The 21,937-nt window shown below is 54.0% G+C and overlaps 1 protein-coding gene across 3 annotated transcripts; it reads left to right on the forward strand.

Annotated features, from left to right (window-relative positions):
- The first annotated feature begins 7,985 nt into the window (after positions 1-7,985).
- ADAR (adenosine deaminase RNA specific) lies at positions 7,986-20,817 on the forward strand. 3 transcript variants are annotated; one of them, XM_082780661.1, is made up of 15 exons: positions 7,986-8,248; positions 10,176-11,714; positions 12,913-13,099; positions 13,169-13,326; positions 13,740-13,881; positions 14,071-14,288; positions 14,536-14,692; positions 15,659-15,857; positions 16,465-16,558; positions 17,968-18,096; positions 18,201-18,334; positions 18,493-18,675; positions 19,164-19,276; positions 19,673-19,800; positions 20,078-20,817. In XM_082780661.1, exons 1-15 carry the CDS (start codon positions 8,097-8,099, stop codon positions 20,316-20,318), a joined length of 3,774 nt encoding a protein of 1,257 aa, XP_082636787.1. In that variant the 5' UTR covers positions 7,986-8,096; the 3' UTR covers positions 20,319-20,817. The 3 variants fall into 3 exon arrangements, with proteins under 3 accessions (XP_082636787.1, XP_082636788.1, XP_082636789.1); XM_082780662.1 differs by having other exon boundaries at positions 7,987-8,248; positions 15,686-15,857; XM_082780663.1 differs by lacking the exon at positions 7,986-8,248 and adding an exon at positions 8,320-8,854.
- The last annotated feature ends 1,120 nt before the right edge of the window (positions 20,818-21,937 follow it).

Here is a 21,937-nt window from a genome sequence, read left to right on the forward strand (position 1 = left end):
GGCTTCTGTCATTGCCACTGGCACCAGAGAGAATTAAACTTCCCCGTGGGTCACCCTGAGCTGGACCGAGGGAGGAGCTGTGCCCGCGGAGGTGGCAGATGCCGGCTTTGCTCCTAATCGCAGGCTCCCTCCTGGCAGCCCGCCTGGCTCTGATCCGCGCCAGGCTCGTCTTTTCTGAATGAGAGCGACGAGCAGGGAGGAGAAGTGCCTGGAGAAACCTGAGCAGACGGCTGCGGCGTCTACCAGAGCCCGGGGCTGCTCTGCCACCTTCCAGCCGCGACACGAGCTCCGTGCCGGGAGCTGCTTGGTGCTTTGTAGGGCCGCGTGAGCTCCTTGCTCCCTCCCAGGAATCTCAGGTTCCTACACGAGCAGCAAGGTGTTTTCAAGCCACCTGCTCCCAGAGGGGTTTTGCTGAAGGCGTTTGGGGTTTCCATGTGCCTCGTGGGGTCTGTGGCACACTCCAGGTCCTTGCTAGTGTCACAAATCCTCCTTCCTCTAGCCGTGCACCGAGGTGTCCTGAGGATTCCACTCCTGCTTCCCCCAGCGTGACCTGAGCACTACAGACATGAGTGTGTCGGACCTGGACTGCTCCTTCAATCCAGCTAATGGCTTGGTTTGTCCCTTACCTCTAACAAATGAGGATGAAAGCTGGCTGGAGCGCAAAGGGCACAAAAACAACTTCAGAGAGGGAACAGAAGAGAAGGGGAAGCTGGAGCCTTTCCCACTTGGTGCTGCTAAATCCAGGCGACAATTCAAAAGCCTCGCTTGAAGCCTGTGAGCGCTGTGCTGTGAGCTTTGGCTCAGTCCATTTAGAAAAAAAAATAAAAAATCGGGCAATGCAGCAGCAGTGCGAGGGCCTGGCAGCCAAGCAGCTGCCCCGGGACACGTCCTGCACACGTGGCAGGAGGGCTCGGGTGGGCACAAGCCTTTGGCTGATCCAAGCGTGGGTGCTGCGGGGCCAGCAGAGGAGGAAGGAGGGGGTGATGTGTGGCGGTTGAACCTTGACGAATCCGTAAATTGGGCTTTTTTTTTTTGAGCTAATACCTGTAAACTCTAAAAATACCTCCAACAATTTGAGGGGCTCTTTGATAAGCGATTAAAAGCATATAGCTTCATTTCCCAAATTAGTGGCTTAGCGAAGCAGAGCCCCCAACGTGTGACTACAGCTGTAGCTCTGATGCTGCCCCCGGAGACTAGGTGAAATTCCTTTAATCTCTGCGTGCGGCATGAAATCTGTTTTTATTAATGGTTTGGGATTAAGTCTTCTGCATGGAGGCAGAGAACCGTGTCCCTCGCGTGTCCCCTTGTCCTCTGCTTTCCCAGCCTGGGGGGGATGCTCGGTGCCCGTGGCAGCATCGGTGTGTGCGCTGCGGTGGCGGAGATGGGAAGGGAAAGAAAAAAAAGCTATTAATTGTTTCGCTCAACGGTTTCTTGAAAGCAGATGGAGCTTTTTATAATCAGTAGGGGACTGCTGGCCTTCAGCAGGGAGGGGAGAACCACGAGGAAATCGCTCCACGAGCCCTGGGTTTGAATAGACACCTGCATGCTGGAAATGAGCTGGGCGCAGGAGGCAGCTCCTGGGGACGAGGGCGGGCGCGTGGCCGCCGGGGGCTTTGCAGCAGGTTCTGTGCTTGGAAGGAGGCAGGAGGAGGGCTCCAGCTTCTGCACGCTGCCATTTCCCCAGCTGACGAGCTGAAAGCCCCTTTACCTGCTGAAGGGCACCCAGCAGGCAGCCGCAGAGTGGTTTTCTGCTCTCGAGGGGCCAGGTTGCAGCCACGGGGAGCTGCAATCAGCAAAGCCTCCTGAATAACCTCCCCCTCCAAGGCTGAGCTCTGCTGCAGGAATAAAACAAGCTCGGGGCCTGTCTCCCTGCGGTTGTTTCCATTTCACACGGGCTCATTTTCCAAGGTAAAACTGGGGCTGCCTGGCTGCTAATTTCATCATCCCGGCCCTGGGAGCGCAGGTGCCGCTGGGGCTGTTAGTTACTGTTAATTATCCCACAGCGCGGTGTGAGGTCTGCAGGCCACATCACGCCTCCGGAGAGCTCTGGGCAACATCAGCCGAGCAGCTCGGCACCGCGAAAACTGCTCCTGATCCGTTGCGAGGTGCACGGCAGGGAGGGGGCTCCGGCTGCCTCCCCTCCTGCTCCGGGGTCTCCGGCATTTCTCCACGGTCACCCAGAGCAGCAGCGACCTGCGGGGCTGGGTCTGCATGTGGATGCTCGTAGTGGATGTTTGAGCTGCTGCTGGGTGCTGTTATCTTTCTGGTCAGGCCGCAGTGTTCGCACATGAGCTTCCTCTCCTCTCCCAGACGTGCCTGCAATTCCCATGAGCGCTCACAGAGGATGCATCTGCCTGCAAAGATGCCAGGCTCGTATTAATGGCATTTGTGTCCCTTTGCGTGGTTATCAGGATGGAAGAAGCTATCTCCATTTCCCAGAGCCTGCTGGCCTGGCACTTGCACAATAAGAAGGGTTTCTCAGCAGGAACCAGCTGTGAAATGCAATGGTAAATTACGCTTTTCTACCTAAATGGGTATTTCTGGATTTCCTGCTGGGGAGCAGCCACTGTGCTTAAGCAATGGTAACTGCTGCGAACCGGCTGGCAGAGGGGGCTTTGCTGCAAGACCTCCAGACCAGTTATCGCCTCTTCCATGCCAGTATTTTGACAGAAGTGGGGGGCCAGAAGCAGAAGCAGATTCCTGCTGCAGAGGAGCTGCTGGGTGAGAGGGGAGTGGCTGTGCCCACGTTGTGCTGGTGGAAGGGATGACATGGATCAGAAAGACCAAAATTAAAACCATAAGGTGGCATTTTCAGAAGCCCTAGAGACCTGGCCAGATGCTTGCGGGGGCTGAGTTTGAGCCTGCTTGAGAAAGTCCCCACCTGACCTGGGAGCAGCGAGCACAGAACCTGGTTCAGGCAAGTCCCTGAACGTCCTTTCAGAATTCAGGAGGCAGCAAGCAGAGAAGTAACTTCACTGGAAGTGAACATCATCCTTTCCACTAATAAAAAAGCAAGCTGATATTCTGAAGCTAAATATCTGCTCCTGTGTGCTACGTACGCCTGCACTTAAGGCTGCCTCTGGAGGAGGGTTGGCTCCTGCCCTGCCCTGGCACTGGGCTCTCAGGAGCACGCTGCTCTAGGGTTGTCTTCACTGGCAACGTACAAGCCAGAAGAAGGCTTGAACTTGGATGAAGCCTCTTGAAATCGTATCCACGACAAACAGTTTAACAGCATTAAGCTCTTTTCCATTTGAAAAATGCCATTGTGTTTGGGGTGATAACTGGCGAGCGGTTTCCACGCGAGGGCAGGCAAAGTGTCACGTTACCCACACGCTCCCCTCCAACACCTTGTGCTGACACAGCTTCCTCTCCTCTCTTCTCCTCTGGCTCTTGCTGCTTGGAAGAACACCTCAGACCTTGGAGGTGAGCCCTGTCCCCAGGTGCTGAGGTGGCACCGTCAGCTCTGCGCTGCTCCCCGGCTGCTCCTCACCTCGTGCCGCCACGCCAAACTGGTGTGGAGCCAGGGAGGATGCTGCTTGCTCCAAAGCCTGCACTGAACGTTGGTTGGGAGCAACAGGTTTTGTACTAATTAAAGAGGAATCAATTAGGCTGCAAGATATTCAGCCACCTGGTGCTTCTGACTATTTTTTCCTCCTCCTTCTCTTTTTCCTTAATGTGCTGCTGCTGCCTCCAGGGAAGTCATGAAAGAAGCAAGACACGTTCCAGTTTCTTGCTTTCTTTTAGATTAAAAAATGCTGTTTGTGGGGAAATCTGTGCAGACCAACCAATTAAAGCACCGTACATGTCCCTGAGATCTGCAAACAACTATCTTCCGTGCCATCCATCATTCCCTCCAGCCGCCCTCCTGCCTATCCATCTCTGCGAGTCACTGATCTACAGCTCTCGGCTCTGTCAGCTGGGTTGTGCTGCGTGAAAAAATAATTCACAGCGAATAAAGAACAAGCCGAGAAGAAGGTGTAATAGGATCCTGTGGGAGGCACAAAGAAGTCCTCCACGCAAGGAAGCCCTTTGGAGACCCGGCTGCGCCAGGCTTTCCCTTGCGAGACAATCCATTAAACAGTCTCTCTGTGCTCAATAGCTCCATAAATAAAAAGGAGCTGAGAGCAGCGGGCTGTCTGTCTCGCTGCCTCCCCAGGCAGCTCCCGAAGTTTGCAGAGCGCTGACCTTGAAGAAAATGGCAGGGTCAGCAGGGAGGCGGCTCGGCTGAGCCCCGAGGCGAGCGCCTCGAGCGCTGCGGATGAAAAACCACCCCTGGCTCCCTGCCCTCGGGGTGGTGACGAGCAGCAGGGGAGCTGCGAGCGGGGAGCCCTGCCTGGGGGCGCAGCCCCAGGGGATGCGTTCTGCCCTCGGGCTGATGCTTTTCCCAGCTGAGGGATTGTGAAATCCCTTTGATTTGTCTGAGTGCACAGTAAAGCCCTCTCTCTGCCAAATCAGATTTAATATTAAACGCAAAAGGGAGTAGCAAAGGGCAAAAGGGAACTGGACTGGATGGCAACGTAAAGGTTACAGAAGAGAATATTAATGCCATATATTAGGGAGCTCCTCGGAATCTGGCATTTGGAAGTGTTCATTAATGTAACTGATTCACTCTCTGGGAGCTGCTGCATCAATTCTCAGTGGCCGTGGGGTCCCCTTCATGCTGATCCCCCTCCAAGAAATCTCTGCGAGAGGTGCTGGGCACCCATCCCACACCCTGTGGTGCTTCAGCCACCACCTGAGGGACGACAGCTTGATAAGGAGGAGATGACCAGGCTGGAGCAGCGTGAGCCATGCCAAGGAGAACGCCGGTGTCTGAAGGCAGCAAAAGGCCAGAGAGCGCTTGGTCGCGGTGGCAGCGGCGGAACAACCTGTCCCCGAGCCAAACGAGCCCCTGGCAACCGTGGTGCGAGGCTGAAGGAGAACACCGCAGGGTAAAGTTGCCAAGTGGACACTGTGATGGCCGTGAACCCATGGCAGATAAGCCTGTGATCATCCAAGAGCTAAAGGCGAAGGCTGTGCTCACGTGGCATCCCCAGCCACGCGAGGATCAGCCGGCGGCGGTGCCGCGCTCCATCTCCTGCCTTTTTTTCCAAGCAACGCCCTGCCTTTTGTAAGAGCCGGCACAAACCTGTGCTCCTCGCTGCTGCAGCTGCGCTGGGAGTCACTGCTGCGGCTCCTTGCACTGCCGCATCTGTGCCATCCACACCTGCCTTCCCACGCCGCGCTTCCCACCCCGGGGCCGAATATGTTGGCCGCAGGAGCATGCTGTCCCGTCCCCGGAGCAGGACCAGCGGCGTGTGGATGGGAGAAGCGGCAGAGTCCCCCCCTTCCCCTCCGCACCGGGAGCTCTGGAGATGAGTAATTGCTGCTGACATCTCTGGAGAGCAGACATGGCAGCTGCCGGGGCTTTATCAAAGCTCAGGTTCACGCCTTTGCTGAACGGCAAGGAGCCTTAGAAGAAAAAGCTTGCGCAATGCTCCGCGTAGCCCTGCTGCTTCGCCAGCTGGGAAACAGCCCCATGGGAGCAGGAGCAGGCTCGGAGGGGCTGAAGCAAAGCAAAAAAATGGCAATTCAGCACCTTCCCCTGTGCCCCAGGCTCAGGATGGGTCAGATTTTCCCATGTCTGAGAAAAAAGAGGCCGAGGGCTGGAGGTGTGAGTGCAACCTCCCTCCGGATGAGCAGGTGTCTGTGCATCTGTCTGCCAGCGAGCGCCAGCTGGTCCACGCAGAGCTCGGTCCTGTCCTGTGATGCTGTAACAAGCTAGGGGTAATTCTTCTTCGGGCTGATTAATTGCTAGACGCTTGTATAAAAAGCATACCACCACAAAAACACTCCCGGATGGACCCATCACGTTACCTGCACTGTGGTTTTAGCTACAAACAAATTATCTGTGGGGGAAAAAAAATACTTTGCATGGGAACTGAAGGCACAGGAGCTGCGGTTTTTCCATGCCAGCTCCCAGCTTTGCATCTGCACCCGGAGCGTGAAGAGCAACACTGCCTGGTTTGGAGAATGGTGGGGCTGAATCAGCCCAGTTCCTTGTGCGAGGAGCCCAGAGGGCTTGATGGGGGCTCCTGCAAGAAGGCCAGCACCTAACTGCACCTCTCGGATCAGCAGCACGAGAGCAGAATTTGCTCCTGGGGTGGAGGGGGGCAGGCACCAGCAAGCCCGATAACACAGCAGCGCTCCCAGGGCCACGTTCAATTAAACAATGCAGCCATCTGATTTAGGAGAGCAACAAAATGTCCCCTCTGCAATCAAGCCATCGGCTTTTATCTCCCTGGTAGGAACAGGCTGACTTCAACAGCGAGGAAGCGATATTTCAGAGCGGCTAATAAAGCAGCTTTAAAATGAAGCTCGGCGGAACAATAGCCGTATCCAAGAGCTGGCATTTGAACAGGGAGTCGGGCGGGGGAGCTGTGCTACAATTTATTTCATCTCATTTCATTTCAGAAGAGGGAGGCAAAACAAAGCAGGCACCTGAGGCGTCTCCGGCCCGTTAGTGCCTTAGCAAATGCTGCCATCGCGCGGGGACGGCGGCTCCGGGAAGCCTCCGGTGGGGGCCTGGGGGAGCCCCCACGGGGCGTGGGGCAGGACGAGCCCCAGCAGCTCTCGTGTGGGATGCTGCCGGGGGGGCAGAGGGACCCTCCTCAGCCCCCACCACGGGCTGGAGGCAGCAGCCTGCAGGCAGCAGCCTCCGCCTCGGCCGCAGCAGCACACGAAGCGGTTATCGGCGCCTTATCTCCAGCACAAATGAACTCCCCGAGCCCGTTTCCAGCGAGCGGGAGCCCAGCGTTGGGCGGCTGCGATACGGGGGGGCCCCGGGAGCTTCTGGCAGCACGAAGCTGAGAACGCCACCGTGCTAACGCCGGGCCTCCGGCAGCTCGGCTCGCACGGTCTCAAATCACGTTCCTATGGAAACCAGCTTGGAGGCTGCCCAATTTTCCACAAACGAGGAGAACGGGGAATGAACTCGTATCGATTAAGTGGCTAGCTGTCGCATTCGGCGCGTTGCAATTCAGGAGGATGTATGGCTCCATAACTCGTGCTATAGATTATTTATTTCACAGACAGGGTAAATCACGCCGACACCGCAGGGAGCAGCTCCGTAACCCTCCTGCGGGGCCTCGGGAGCTGCAGGAATGAATCAGATTCACTGAGGCTGGGTTAAAGCTTCAGAGCGATCACAGGCAATTAACGGGGAAAAAAAAAAAAAAAAAAGGAACAGATTGAGGATTTGATGGTTTGTGCTCTGCACGCCGCAGTCATTCACGCTGCTCATGAGTGGGTGAGAAATGAAACGCTGCTTGGCTGGGCTGGGAGCGCCTGACCCCGGTGTCTGCGGCTCTGGGCTGAGCCTCATCCCAGGCAGGGCTTTCTGCACTCCCAAATCCCTCCAGGAATCAAGAGGTGAAAATTTCAGCTGACTGAGGGGGGGGCCTTTTTTTTTTTATTACTTAAGAAAATGAGCATCCCTGTTACAGAAAAATAAAATAAAATAAAATAAAATAAAATAAAATAAAATAAAATAAAATAAAATAAAATGCAGAAATTGGCCTGGGGAATACAAACCCCCAAATCTTCCAGAAAAGAAAAAATAAAAATAAAAAAAAAAAAAATCCCAGAATCATATGAAAAAAAGAAAAAAAAAAAAGAAAAAAATGAAAAAAAGGAAAAAAAAGAAAAAAAAAAAGAAAAAAAAAAAAAAAGAAAAGCAACCTAAACAACCCTGAACCTAAGCTTCACAAAAACGTCCCCAAACGTCACTGTTTTGAGGAGGGGGGAGTCCGGGGGGGCTGCAGGATTTGGGGGGGGGGGGTTGGGGGTAGGAGCCCCACAGGGGTCGGGGAGCCACTGGGCCCCCCCCGGCACGCGGCCCGTGCGCAGTGCGCATGCGCGGCCCAGCGGCGGGACCGTGGCGCATGCGCCGTGCCGGGCACGTGCGGGCCCAGGCCTGAGGCGGCCGCTCCCGCCGCCCCCCGGGATAAAACCGGAGCCTCCGCCGCCGGCCCCCGCCACAAGGTACCCCCGTAGCATCCCCCCCACACCCGTGGCGGAGCCGGGTGTCGCGCCCAGGCTTCGGGCACGCCGCGGCGATGCGTTGCCCGGCCTGCAAACGGGCCCTGAAGCTCTGTGCCCTGAAGGAAGATGGCGGCCGCGCGGCCTCGCGGCGCTGCGCGCAGGCGCAGCCGGGGCCTGGTGGCGTCATCATCCTGCGCCCGCCGCGGCGCCGACGGCGGCGGAGGGGGTAAGGGGGCGGCGGAGGGGGGGGGAAGGGGGGTGCGGGGGGGCGGGCTCGGCACCGGCAGTCCCGGGGCGGGCGGGGGGGGCTCGGGGAGCCGGGCCGTGCCGCCCCGTGAGCTGCCCGGTGTGGCCCGGGGCTGCCCGGTGCGGCCCGGGGCTGCTCCCCCCCCCCCGTTCCCCTCCCGGTGTCCCGGAGGCCGCAGGCGGTAGGCCCGGAGCCGTCCCCGCTGCGGAGTTTCCTGGGGAGCCGCCCCGCGGAGCGGCGGCCGTGAGGGGCCGGGGGTCCCGTAGCCCCCGGTACCACCGGGAGAGCCCCGGTGCTGGCGGCCGGGCCGAGGCTCCCGCCGGGAGCCGCTCCCCGAGCGCTGCCCAGCCCCGGGCCCTGCCTGCGCCTCCCCCTCCCCGTTCCCTCCGTCCCTTCCCCGCCGCTGTCCCGGGCACGGGGCCAAGCCTGGGCGCTGCCCGCCCCCGTTGGGGCGGGGAGGGTGCGGGAACCGAAACCGAAAGGGAGCTCGCGGCCATCTTGTGGGGGTGCCCGGTGGGGCCCGGTGCTGCCTGCGCTCTGCACGGTTGGGCCTGGCGCGTGCGGGAGCTGATGGCCAGGAGCGAGGTAAGAGCATCAGCTTGGGGGTGAATCCCCAACCCCTCATCCTTCTGCCAGCCCTGCCCTGAGCTCAGGGCTCTCCTCCCGTGGAGCCCGCGGTGTTCCCGGGGTGGGGATGGAATGAAGTCCCCGTGGCGGTGGCTGGGTGCAGGCAGGGGTTTTTATCCCGCTTGTTTAGAGTGAAACCCCCCAGTGACCTTGAGCTGTACTCGGTTCTGTGCAATTTGCTGTTATTCTGCCATTTAAGTGACTTTAGGAATGAATTACCCCGCACGCAGCCCACCTCCTTCTCTCCCTGTCACTGTGTCACTGCCAGCTCCTACACCTCACGCATCAAAGCTCGCACCACGTGGCTGCAAAACTCTCACGAAGGAGAGGGAACTTCCTTCCTTGTACGAAGGAAGGGAACTTTCTTCACCAAGTCAGTTTTCCAAAGAAAGCCTGAGCCATGTAGGTGAGGATAGGTGACTGGGGTGTCACCGAGGAGGTAGGAGGGTATCAGTTGCATGTTTTTACCCGCTCGGTTCACAAGCAGCAGTGCTGGAAGGGCTAGATTTTATCCCGTGCTTGGTTTCTTTTCTTTAAAAAGCATGTATAAAGCTGAGACCTATGCCCTGTAGCACAGGGGGACGGCCCAGCTGTCAGAGATGCGAGTGAAATTGGGGCCACAGTCCCAAAATACCTTTCATACCGTTAGGAAGCCTGCACCTATCCGATTTCTCTGTATGTTATCACTTTACTCCTCGTGCAGTGTGATGCTTTACCTCTGTAGGTCACGTCCAGGAAGGAAAGTACATTTAGGGTGTCAGACTTCAGGCCACGAGTCTAAAAACTGCTCGGAGCCCGCTGCAGCTCTGCTCTGTCCTGTGCGAGCTGCTTCACCTCCTCGTGCCGCTGTTTCTCTGCAAACCAGAGCTGTGATTCTCGCCTCCCTGAGGGCAGCCAAGTGAAAGCTGCTCGTGTTTTGGAGGCGCCTGGTGAGCCTTTGACAGAAGGCATTGCCAGAAGACAAACAGCCTCCGTGCAGCCAGCTTGAAATTCAGCCCCAAAAGAAGAGAGGGTCACTCATTGTTTTTTTTTTTTTTTTAAGCTGTTTTCTCATGGGTATCTTCACCTGTGATTCCCAACTGCCGGATTTTGTGCTGGGTGGACAGAATTTGCCATTTGTGCTTACATGAATAATTTAAACGCTGTGGAAAGAGGAAGGTTTGGCAAGGCAAAGATGCCTCAGATGTCTCGGTAGCAGGGAGGCTGTTCAGACTGAGTTTCTGGAAGCCTGTAATTGTGTAACTGGGTTTTGAAGTCCTGTTTTTCCCCCTCCTGGCAGGTTCCTGTTCAGGATTGGAGTGCGCCGAGGGAACAGCAGCTTCTCTTCTACCGGGACGAAGGCAGCCCGGCTCCCCCTCGTGCTGCAGCAGTGCGCTATGAACAGAGGCACCACTCGAGGCAAAGGCTCATATTTTACCGGCTCAAGACCTAACTTCTCCAGCACTAACCCAGGTTTCTTTCACCGCCCCCGTACCTCATGGGAAACTAACCGGGAAGCCTTTTCACGACAGCAATTCCTAGAAAGGCAGGACAGCGAAGTTTGTGTAATCCAGGAGCCGCAATCCTACAAGGAACCGCGCGTCGGAGGCTGGCCGGCTGTGGCAGCAGCTCCTGCAGGGAGATGGCAAGCCAGGCGTGGCAGAGCAGGATGCCATAGGTTCTCCAACAAGTGCCCGCGGGTGGAAACTTCATCGCATTGTCGCCCTCCTCAGCACCACAATCAGGAGAACCGGGAGAGAGATTCTGACACCATAAGTCTGAATTTCCAGCGACTGTCTCTTGCTGGGCAGAACCATGAACAGGAAATTCTGAATATCTTCAGGCAGCTTGGGGTGGGGAAGACTTGTACAGTTTATGATCTTGCACGGAAGCTTAAAACTCAAAAGAAAGAAGTCAACCGTATTTTGTACAAGCTCCTCAGAGAAGGCAAATTGCACAAAGGCGAAGAGACGCCGCCGCTGTGGAGGATTGCCAGCCCAAGCACGGGGAGAGAAAGAAACCCTCCTGAGCACGGCGGGGGCAGCGCGGCCTCAGCTTCTGAGAGCAGAGGGGAGAGGAGCGCGGCCAGCTCGAGAGACGTCAGCCCCACGATGGCTGAGACAAAGGACAAAATCTGCAACTACTTGTTCAGGGTGGCAGAAACGACGGCGCTCAACCTTGCCAAGAACATTGGCTTTTCGAAGGCCAAGGACGTTAACGCCTTCCTCAGCGCCCTGGAGAAGCTGGGCGACGTCCACAAGGAAAACTCCAACCCTCCGCGATGGTCCCTGACCGACAGGAAACGCGAGCGGATGCAGATGCGGCTGAAGGCCAGCGCAGCAACCAGAAGAGCAGATCCTGCGCCTGGGGTGAGTTTGCCATCTTCCTCTGTTCCTGCAGACCCACAGGAGGTGACCGTGGCTGTAGCTTCACCAGCAGCAGGATCGAGTATGGAGAACGGGCAGCAGGCTGTGGGGCAGACTGACCGGAGCAGCGACAGTGACACAGAAGCAGCCGTGCCTGAGGACGCTAAGCCCGTATTTTCTAGCTTCAGTACCTATGACAGCTCTGAGAATGGCAGGTGGGCTTCGGATGACATCCCAGACAATCTGAACACTATCAACGTGCAGCCTGAGGAGTCGGAGTCCATCATGAACTCCCAGGCTTCCCCCAGTTACGCCGCCCAGTTTGACACTGGTTTCCCATGTACGCCTGTCGAGAAACTGTTGGCTTGTCAGGAGAAGAACCCAGTGAGTGGCCTTACCGAATATTCCCAGTACACCTCGCAGCACTGTGACTTTGAAATGCTGGAGCAGAGCGGGCCCTCTCACGAGCCACGGTAAGATTTCCTAACTTCCCTGAGCTGTCTCTTTGTTTAAGCTGACCTGAACCAACTCCACCTCGGCCTTGTCCTCAAGGGCCTGTTCTTTAATGTTTACCTCATTTGGGACTGGTTGGCCTTGCTGATTCCTTGTAGCAGCTTAAAAACAAACAAAAAAATGAAATTTAACCCCAGGCAGCCTGGATTTCATCATTTTCAGATTACAGAGTAAAACAGGCATTTCTGGGGTGCCTCTCACTTATCCAAACGCAGTCAGGATGTTCTCTCTGTGGAAGTGGTATAAAGGGAGCCCCAAACAAAGCCCTTGGGCGTGGATATCTCGGGTTAGATGAGGTGAACCCGCTCAGAACATCCCTGTGGTGCAGCAGGTCAGAGTGGATGCCGTGCGAGCAGAGCGTGGCGTGACGCTACGGTTTGTGGAGTCCTGCCTCCACTTGTCAGATTGTGGCTGTTCCTGAGCACCAGTGAGACGGTGAAAAGTACGTATGTGCCACGCTGGGGTACGTCAATAGACTCGCTAGACAGGAAAATTGGCCTAAATTCTAAAGACAGAGTCCCAGCCTTTTTTTTTTTTTTTTGTAAGGGGTGATCTGAATGGATTCAGCCCCACAACCCATTTCCAGATCCCACTTGACCCCTTTTTTCTGGAAGCAGGTTTCCTCTGCACAGGGGCTGGAGGCCAGGAGGAAAGCCGTGTAGTGCTCACAAGGAGGAGGGAGGCAAAAACATCGCAGGCAAGAGGTTTACGTGTGGCAGCACCTCTGAGGTGGTGTGAACGCACTGGGTGGTTCACGAGCACTTTGGGTAGTCAGGGAAAATGCCAGAGGGGCAGATGTCCCTGAATGGCCAGGTGCAGATGGAACTGCAAGCTGCTTTTAAGCTTCCTCTGTGTGCAGGAGACGTAGCTGAGCTGTTGTTTGCATACAGCCATTGCACTTCTTGGGCTTGGCAACTGCAGAACAAGACAATTCATCCTTTACTTTCAGAATGAAATCTAGAGCTGCTGTATGTCTCATGAACAGCTCTGGAAATGCCATGAAGCAAGGCCCAGATGCAGAGCTCTTGGCATCCCTGATATTTTTGTCTGTGGCAGCTAGCTGTTCCTTCTCATTTGAATCGCAAGAGGAGCTGCTTGCTGTGAGAATACCATGGTTTTGCCTCGTGGTTTAACCTTTTTTTTTTTTTTCTTTCAAAGGTTTAAGTTCCGGGCAGTGATCAGCGGGCGCCGGTTCCCACCAGCAGAAGCAGGGAGCAAAAAGCTTGCTAAGCAGGAGGCAGCAGCTAATGCTATGAAGGTCCTGATGCAAGAAGCAGAGAACGGAAGGCCCGATGGAATTAAATGTGAAGAGCCGTTTCCATCCAACAGTTCTGAATCAGAACTGGTGAGTCCTGTCTTCTGTTTGTAAGTCTGGTCAAACATTGCTTGGTCTGAAATTGGTTTCTTTCTGTAGCCCTTGCGTTCAGAGCCAGAGTCATCGTCAGCTCCAGCTCAACTGAACGTGCTTCCCGGGAAGCACCCTATCAGCATATTAATGGAGTATGGACAAAAATCAGGGAACACGATTGAATTCCAGCTGCTTTCTCAGGACGGCCCACCTCATGATCCTAGGTATGGCATGGCGTTGTCCACTACGGGGAGGAGAGAAACCCTTTCTTTAATGTCCTTGCTGTTCAGCATGCTACCCACGTTCCCGTGGTCATTGCTGACCTAGCTGAGTGCTTCTCTTATCCCAGGAGTCTGGGAATCGCTTCTCCAACACATCTGCCTCCAGAAAGAGACCAAAAGTAATGCCTTTTCTCAGAGAAAAAGGATGCTGTTTGTTCTACCAAACCAGGAGCAGCTTCTAGTCTTGTACTGTACCTGGTAGTGCTGGACTGGCATTTCAAACTGTTTGAGGCCGTCGTGGTAGACTTAAATAAGAGAGAATGCGGAAGGATTTAATTTAAACTGGGAGAAGGGGGTAATAAACAGACTGCAACATCTATGCTTAACACTCTTCGTATGCTATAATGTCCTGTCAGGTTCAGCTACTGTGTGAAAATGGGTGACCAAATTTTCCCTGCTGTGGTAGGAAACAGCAAGAAGGGAGCAAAGCAAATGGCAGCAGAAGTTGCCATGAAGATTCTTTCTGGAGAGCCTGTGCCATGTGCCTCACCTGAACAGGTACAGAGAGCTTCTTTATAAGACCCAAGTACTTTGTTTGTCATATTTCCTCTTTGTTTTGTATTCCATTGGATTTCACCCCACAAAGTCATGTCCTGGCTCTAGCAGAGGTTTGCTTTGTCCCGCAGTAATACCAGCTGTTCTGCTGTTCTGTATTTAACAGCCTTCTCCTGTCTAACTCTGCTCTAGCCTGTCGTGAAGCCCCAGGGTGAGCAGTCCACGCGTGGCTGTGGGGCACAGGTCATCGCTCCGGATGAATCCAAGGCAGCAAAAGCGAAGGGTGTTGGGGAGCTCATCAAATACCTGAACGTCAACCCTGTCAGCGGCCTGCTGGAGTACGCCCGCTCTAATGGCTTTGCTGCAGAGTTCAAACTCATTGACCAGTCGGGACCTCCCCACGACCCAAAGTAAGTAGCTGCATCCCTCGGGGAGGAAACTGTGTGTTTTTGCTGTTGTGTTCTCTATCCATTCTTCAGGAGAAAGTTCCTGATGCAGTTAAAGGTGGCAACAGGACATTCTGCTGCCTCTGCCAAACCTCGTGTCTAGACAACAATAAGCTACCTCCACTCTGCTCTTTTTTTACACTGAGATATAAAAGCAGACTGAAATCCAGGGGCCTCTGAGGTTCTCAGAAGTGCGCTGCTGTCTTTACAGGTTTGTCTATCAGGCGAAGGTTGGAGGCCGCTGGTTCCCAGCTGTAACTGCACACAGTAAAAAACAGGGCAAGCAGGAGGCAGCTGACGCAGCGCTCCGAGTCCTGATCGGGGAAACAGAGAAGTCTGAGCGCATGGAGGGAATCAACATCACAGAGGTAACGTCCTCTTCCTCCAAGGCTGGGGCTGCTTCTTTAGCCCTGCCTGTCCTGTGCTGTTCAGTCCAGCAGAAAAATGCCTTCAAGAGCAACTGTGAGATCGTTGTTCTCTGAAGGTGTAGATAAGCTGATGCTCTCCTAAAATGGGTTAGTTGTTTCCTCAGGGCATAGACGTTCTCTTCCCTCATGATGGTGCCTGCTGTAGGGCTATGTTATCCTCAGATACTTCCCCAAGCTGCTGAAATATGCTCCTGTGGTGGAGCAGGAACGTGCTCATTTTTGTTTTGTGATTAAAATAATTCCATTCTGCATTCCTTCATAGTACACTAAACATTATGTCAGCTCAAAAAGTCGTGTATCAGATAAGAACAAAGCCCTGTTTGTGTCAGGATGGCTGTCCCAAACCTGTGCTTCTTTAAATCACACTTGAGTTTTGTGGTGTCTTAAAAGCTGCATTCCCAGCTGCACAGCTGAGTGTAGCAGCTGTGTCTGTAAATAGAAAATCCATCAGGGACAGTGTGGCAGTCAGCAGTGCTAGAGGAGGCAAGTGACTGTGCAGTCTCCCAACAGGCAGCCAGAGAAGGAATTCCTGCGAAACCAGTAACAGATTTCCTCGGCTGAGTCTCTGGGAACGGGCAAGATTGGTTTTGTTCCTTTGCAGTGGGGTTCCCCCTGGCAATCCCAGGAGGCCGCTCCTCAGCCCATTGAGCTTGCTGCCAGGAGGACAGCTTGCTGCTGTCTGTTGATGACGTGCTTAAAGCAGAGCTCAGCGCGTTGGAGAGTATTTCCCCAGAAATAACCAAAAGAACCTCACCCACCCCTTGATACTCTCCGTGTGTTCAGCCCAAAATTGCATTCCCTGTGGTCTGTGTTTTGTCTTCCTGCCTTCTGCTTGGGTAGCTGTGTTTCAGGCTAGCTGCTGCTGCTCGAGCTGTTTTGTTCACTGACCTGCTTGTGGTCTCTTAGCCATCCTGGTCTGCATCCCCGTTCCAGCTCCCTGTAAGTGGCAGTACCCTCCACGATCAGATGGCCATGCTGAGCCACCAGCGCTTCAACGCCCTCACTGCTCGCATCCAGCACAGCCTGCTTGGGCGGAAGATCCTGGCTGCCATCATCATGCGGAGGGAAAACAACAACCTGGGAGTCGTGGTCAGCATCGGAACAGGTATGGACAGCTTCCAGCATGAGCTGATCTCTGAACCCCCTGCTCTTCCCTGTCAGCTATGAGTAGGGAATTGCTGCAGGCTTCTTCAGAGAGGGCAAGAAATGCTCCTGGGGCTGGCGTAGTGTCACAAGTGATTTAGTTAGAGAGAGAGAACAAAGTGATTGTGCCTTCAGCTGTATTGCTCTTAATCTTTGCTTGCATTGCTCTGCACTAGTCTGTGCACATCCTTCAGAGCGTGGATTCCTGCGTTGTGTAGCACAAGATCCCCCAATGTTTCACAGCTTTGTATACCTTAGGCCTCTTCCCAGTTAGCTGCTGTGCTTCCACCCAGAGTGGTTGGTTGAAAAGCACAGAGGGTTTTGAAGGGACACTGCCCTAAAACTGTGGTAACTTAAGCCTTCACTATCCCTAAAGCAGCCTGTACTTTGTCCCTTATTTTCCTAACTGCCTGGATCAGGATAATCTCATAGTCAGGGTGCTGCTACTCAGAAGCCCAGAGAAGTAAAACCTCAGGTGAGATAAAACCTTCAAAACCCTCACTTCTTCTGTGAAGCTGTGTGTTGACTCTGTGATGTGTTTTGTGTTTTGTTTTGTTTTTTTTTCTCAGGTAATCGATGTGTGAAAGGAGAAGAACTGAGCTTGAAGGGGGAGACTGTGAATGACTGTCATGCGGAAATCATTTCTCGAAGAGGCTTTGTGAGGTGAGACAAGGGGAAACCCAAAGGAGAGGGAGAGGTGCCTGCCAAAAGGTGCTCACCCCATCCTAAAGGGATGTAGCTGTGATGGTTCCTTTGGAGGTAGCTGTGATCCTTTAACGCCGCTGTTTACCCATGTGTTGTTAAACAGAAGGATATGATTTCTGATAAGAAAGGGCCATGCCTGAATGGTCCCAAATTAGTACCGAACTGGAAACCTGCCAAGAGCCCAAGGGCCGCTTTGGATGTACTTAAAATAAAGCCTCCTGCAGAGGCTGCTTGGCTAGCATGCAAAGCGTGGTTTCAGTCTGAGCCCAGCTTTCTGTCAGAGTGCCGGGGAATCTGCCCGCCAGATCCTGCTGCGGCCTTTCTGGGCACAGGTGTAGAAAGCTTCAGGAAAATTTGTCAAACGTGTTCATGTTGAGAAGCGAGAAATTATTTTCCATCAGTTGGGAGGGGCTTTCCCCAAACCAAACAGTGCAATTGTTCTCATCTTTGCATAAACATCCAGCATGGCGCTTTTTCTTTCCTTGAACTGAAGTGAGATGCAGTTGGGCAAGCCTTTTATAATTGTCTGCCCTTCCCAGTTACGAACAGCGAAGCCAGCTGGTTTTGTAAAGCCTTTGTCTGCTGCTGTTAGGATCTGTCTTCCTCAGCACTGGAAGGTGTTGAGGGCTGCTCCCCAGCAAGCTGTAAAATCAGAGCGTTGCGCTCTTGCTTACTGCCTGTCTCTGCTATTAATCTTGACAGCTGTGGCTGCTGGGCTGCTTTGGCACAGCAAAGCCTGTCAGAGATGAGAATGGTGAGCTCCACCTCTCCTTGCAAAGTGCCTGCACAGGTTTTATTTGAGGAATCTCTGTGAAGCCGCAGTTTTTCTTTAGTCCTTGACAGCATGTTGGAGACCTCAAGGTTTTTCTCTGGTCCCGGACAGAAGCAGCCATAAAAGACCCAGTCGCTGTAAATGGATCGCGGGGTTGTGCTAACAATTCTGCTTGTGTTCAGCTGCCTTTGGGGCTTTTTACTGTTAATGTGAACTTGGTGCTGACTAAAGGTGCTAGGTTACCAACCTTGAAGGCATCTTCACGCTTGGATCAGGTGCATGCAAGCAGCAGAGCAGAGCCAGCCAGGCTCCTTTCTCTCCCCTTCCAGTGCTTCTGTCTGCTTACCTGACAGAATACTCATTTTCTACTACATGTCTTATGCATTGCAAGAAATCTGCTTTATTTCATGCCTTGTCCGGAGTGTCAAATGCTGTAGGTTGGCTTCCAAGTATTCCCCACCACGACTCCTTGTCTTGCTCTCGTGTGTGGCAGGATGAGGAGCGGTGTCCTCAGTTTGTGGCAGTGGTTGGACTGAGGTACTCCTTGTTAGAGGGGCAAAGCAGCCTTTTGATGGTATGCTGCTGTTATTTTCAGGTTTCTCTATAGTGAGCTGATGAAGTATGACCCGTCTAATCCTTCTTCTGCAGAAGAGAGCATTTTTGAGCCAGCGGGGAAGAAGAGACTCAAAATAAAGAGCAATGTCACCTTTCACCTCTACGTCAGGTCTGTATGGGGTTGTACAAGCAGTGACCTGAGTGGCTGCTGCACTGCTGGCCACGGCAGCTTCCTGCAACCTGCTTCTGACCTGGGGAGCATTTCTTTTCTAGCACAGCACCTTGTGGGGACGGGGCACTCTTTGATAAATCCTGCAGCGATCAGGCGAGCGTGATGGGGCAAGCCCAGCATCAGCCTCTCTTTGAGAACCCCAAGCAAGGCAAGCTGCGGACCAAGGTGGAGAACGGTGAGTGTGTTTGCTCCCTGCGTGGCGGAGCCAGGCTGACTTCAGAGATTGTTCAGTGCCCCCGTGTAGAAGATAACTTCCCGTCCAGCTGTTGATGGGGTGTTGAAGTTTATTGAGTACCTGACTCTACAGAAAAGCTTTCTTCCTTGCTTGTGCAGGGGAAGGTACCATTCCCGTGGAGTCGAGTGACATTGTGCCGACTTGGGATGGGATCCAGCATGGGGAGAGGCTGCGCACCATGTCCTGCAGTGACAAAATCTTACGCTGGAATGTACTCGGTTTGCAAGGAGCGCTGCTGTCACACTTCATAGAGCCAGTTTATCTCAATTCTGTTACACTTGGTATGAGACCCACCGGTTCTTTCTGGGTTGGGACAGCTGTGCTGCCCTGCTGCTTAGAAATGGGCTGCACTGACAAATACCCTGCCTCCCACAGGGGTGGAAAAGCTCGTTTGTGGAGGCTGTAGGAGTAACAGACCGAAACGCCATTCTTGGCAGAGCTGTTCTGTTTTGAAGTATAAAGGGAGTTTGTGGATTTTATGTAGTAGGTGGAGAGAGGTTTTTCTCCAGGGTTCTCGATTTTTAGAAGGCACATGTGATCTAGGAGGGTGAGACAAAAATTGCCTGGATGTGTCTGGTGATAAACGTTGCAGTCTATAAATCATCTTACACGTCTAGGGGACGTGTAGCAATGAGGAGGTCGCTGTTGCTGATCCCTGTGGCTGCCAGCTTTCTGTAGACTGTGGGAAGTGCTGTGGTTCTCAGCGTGTGCCTTGTCTATTACCTGTGCAGTTCCCTGTTTCTTAATGCCTTCGCGTGCATCTTCACAGGTTACTTGTACAGCCAGGGCCACTTGACGCGTGCAATCTGCTGCCGCATGGTGCGAGATGGGGACGTGCTGCAGAAGAGGCTGCAGGCTCCGTATCACATCAACCACCCTGAGGTACCGTGGCCCTGACACCTCTTTATTTCCATCCTGTCTTCCACCTCTGTCCATGGGCTTGGACCTCACTGAGGCCCCTGCAGGGGTGTCACCTGACAGAGCACCTGCAGCAGGGTCAAGAGGGTAGTGACCAGTAAACCAGCACTTTGTGTTGTTCCCCAGTGTCTGTGGGTTACTGGGAGAAAGGAGACCAAGGGTTGCCCCTGTAGCCTTCAGCTTGGTGAGAACCTAGTGCTTGGGAGAGGCTGAGCCCCTCTCCACAGGGAACAGGAACGCCTCAGATTTTGCTTGTCCCAGATGAGATCAGACCCAGTGCGATCAGTTCCCAGAAGGAGCAGAGTGGGGTAGCTGGGATTTAACACCTCACAAAACCCTCCTTTACCCCTGACAATGCAGGTTGGGCGGGTCAGCGTATACGACTCTGCAAGGCAGACGGGCAAGACGAAGGAGTCTTCGGTGAACTGGTGCCTTGCTGATGAAAGTGAAGTTGAAGTCTTGGATGGCACAAAAGGGAAAGTAGATGGGTAAGAGGAGTCTTTCGTGCTGATTTTCTGCTTGGGGAGAGAGGGGCAGCCATGAAGAACAGGTATGCTCCGAGCAGTTACAGTATCGTGTCTGGGGAGAATTTCAAGCTGATTTGAGCCGGTACTCTTGAAGCAGAACAAACAGTGCCCAGCCCAGGCCCTACACCAGTCTCACTGAGCCAGATCTTGCAGGCGTTCGACTGTGCGGTTGTTCCCCATGTCCCCTGCTCCTGCTTGTGTCTCTGTCGTGTCTTACATGGCTGCCTTTTTCTCTCAGACCGAAGCTGGAGGTGTCTCGTGTGTCGAAGAGGAAAACATTTGCCCTGTTCCAGCAGCTATGTGCCAAGAACAACCGCAAAGACCTGCAGAAGTTCTTGGTGTACTCAGAAGCTAAGGAGGCAGCCACGTCCTACCAAGAAGCTAAGCAGCGCTTCTTCAGCGCGCTAGAAGAGATGGGCTACGGCAGTTGGATCCGCAAACCCCAAGAGGAAGATAATTTCTCTTTCCTTGATGCATAGTGAGATTCCCTGTGGGTGTGTGGCTGAGTGTGCAGGTGGGAGCATGGGTGTACGCATCCATCTTTCACCACCACCATTTTGAAATGGAGTCGGTAGGACGCAGCAGTTTCCCCTGTAGGCCTGGCTGCCTTCTCTCTGCTCCTGTTGCTCTGAGACCCTGCCTTTTCTCTTTTAAAACATGCATGGAATTTGTTGTATTTTTTTTAATCTGGGGCAGGCTTAGTCTCTTTGCTTTATGTTCGCATCTTCTCTTTTTTAAAAGAAGGCACAAGAAACCAGAGGGATTCCTGGACTGCAAACCTGAAACACTGCACTGTGCACTGCAGCTCCCTCTGGCAGGTTTTGAGGCAAATTCTCTCTTTTGAGAAAGCTGGCTGGTTTCATGTCTCTTGTTCTCTCTGGATGGTGACTGGCAGCCCGTCTGGGCTGGGACACAGACTGATCTCTGCAAGGCGGCCAGCGTTACATTCCCTGTTTAATAAATTTTCTGTATTGTTAACTGGTTCTGTTCCACGGCTGTGTGAATTGCTGCAGGTTGAAAAAGGATCCCTGGGTGGTAGAGCTGAGGGCTTTTTTGGAGGGGAAAAGGGCTATGAGAAAAGGAATTTTCTGCACAAAACTCAGGCAGTTCTGAGTTTAACCAAGAGGTTTTGGGGCTGGGGCCCCTTCCAGTCTGCATGCCCCCTCTGTTATCCTGCTGGCAGCTCTGGGTGCTGTGGCTGGGGAATGGGGGACTCCTCCCCTCCTTGGGCTCTCATGAGGCCGTGTGGGTCGCTGCTCTCTCCGTCCTGTCCTGTGCTCACCCAGAACTGCACCCCAAAGGTGAGGCAAAGCATGACAAACCCCCAGCCTGCTGCGCTAAGTGGGGCTCTTGTCCTGTACACACCATGGAGCACTTTGAGAGGAGGGGGTTGGAGAGCACCAACTCCAGCAGCCCGGGATTTCTCTGGCTGGGTGCAATGTCTGGGTTTTAAATCCTTTCTGGGGTGTGGCTTCCCCCAGAGCAACCCGCTGCTGGTCACTGTCTGCTCCTTGCTCCCTGGCTGCACAGAGGATAAGTGGTATTTATAGAAAACACTCAATTTAAAATGTTCCCCCATGAGGCCAATTCCTGCCTGCAAGTGCCAGCGCGGGAAGCGCTGCTGCAGCAGGACCAGCTGGGGCTGCTGTCCCCGTGCTGCGACCCTCGGCCTCAAACTGCCCAATTTACAATAAAATGAAAATAAATCATGACTGCAGCTCATCCCAGGGCTGCTCTTGGTTTCAGCGGGCTGAGCCTGGGTTTTTGCAGAGGATGGTGGCACCACTGCCTGCCACGCTCGCTGCCCTGTCCATGCCTCCAGGTCAGACCTAAAAATAGCGTCCTGCTGCCAGTGCACTCACCGCGGGGAGCTGGAGCAGCCTCAGCCTCCTCCTGGTGCTGCTGCATCAGCGCAGCCCCAGGGAGCCCCGAGGGATGCAGGGCTCAGGCCCCTCACCCTGGTTTGGGCATTGCCAGGGGAGGTGCTGGGAGCACCCGGTGCTAAAATGGGGATGTGGGAAGGAGTCAGACGCTTCCTCAGGAGCTGTTTTCCCACCACTACGCTCCAACCCTTGGCAATTTTGGTTTTCTTCTCCCA

The sequence above is a fragment of the Aythya marila genome (assembly GCF_965140915.1).
Source record: "Aythya marila genome assembly, chromosome: 29".
Lineage (NCBI taxonomy): Eukaryota > Metazoa > Chordata > Aves > Anseriformes > Anatidae > Aythya > Aythya marila.

Excerpts from the sequence above, each read along its gene's own strand:
- ADAR (XM_082780661.1), top strand. The coding sequence starts at position 8,097 with ATGCGTTGCCCGGCCTGCAAACGGGCCCTGAAGCTCTGTGCCCTGAAG. Across the intron at positions 15,858-16,464 it reads CGTGGTCAGCATCGGAACAG|GTAATCGATGTGTGAAAGGA; the intron begins GTATGGACAGCT and ends TTTTTTTCTCAG. Across the intron at positions 19,801-20,077 it reads ACAAAAGGGAAAGTAGATGG|ACCGAAGCTGGAGGTGTCTC; the intron begins GTAAGAGGAGTC and ends TTTTTCTCTCAG.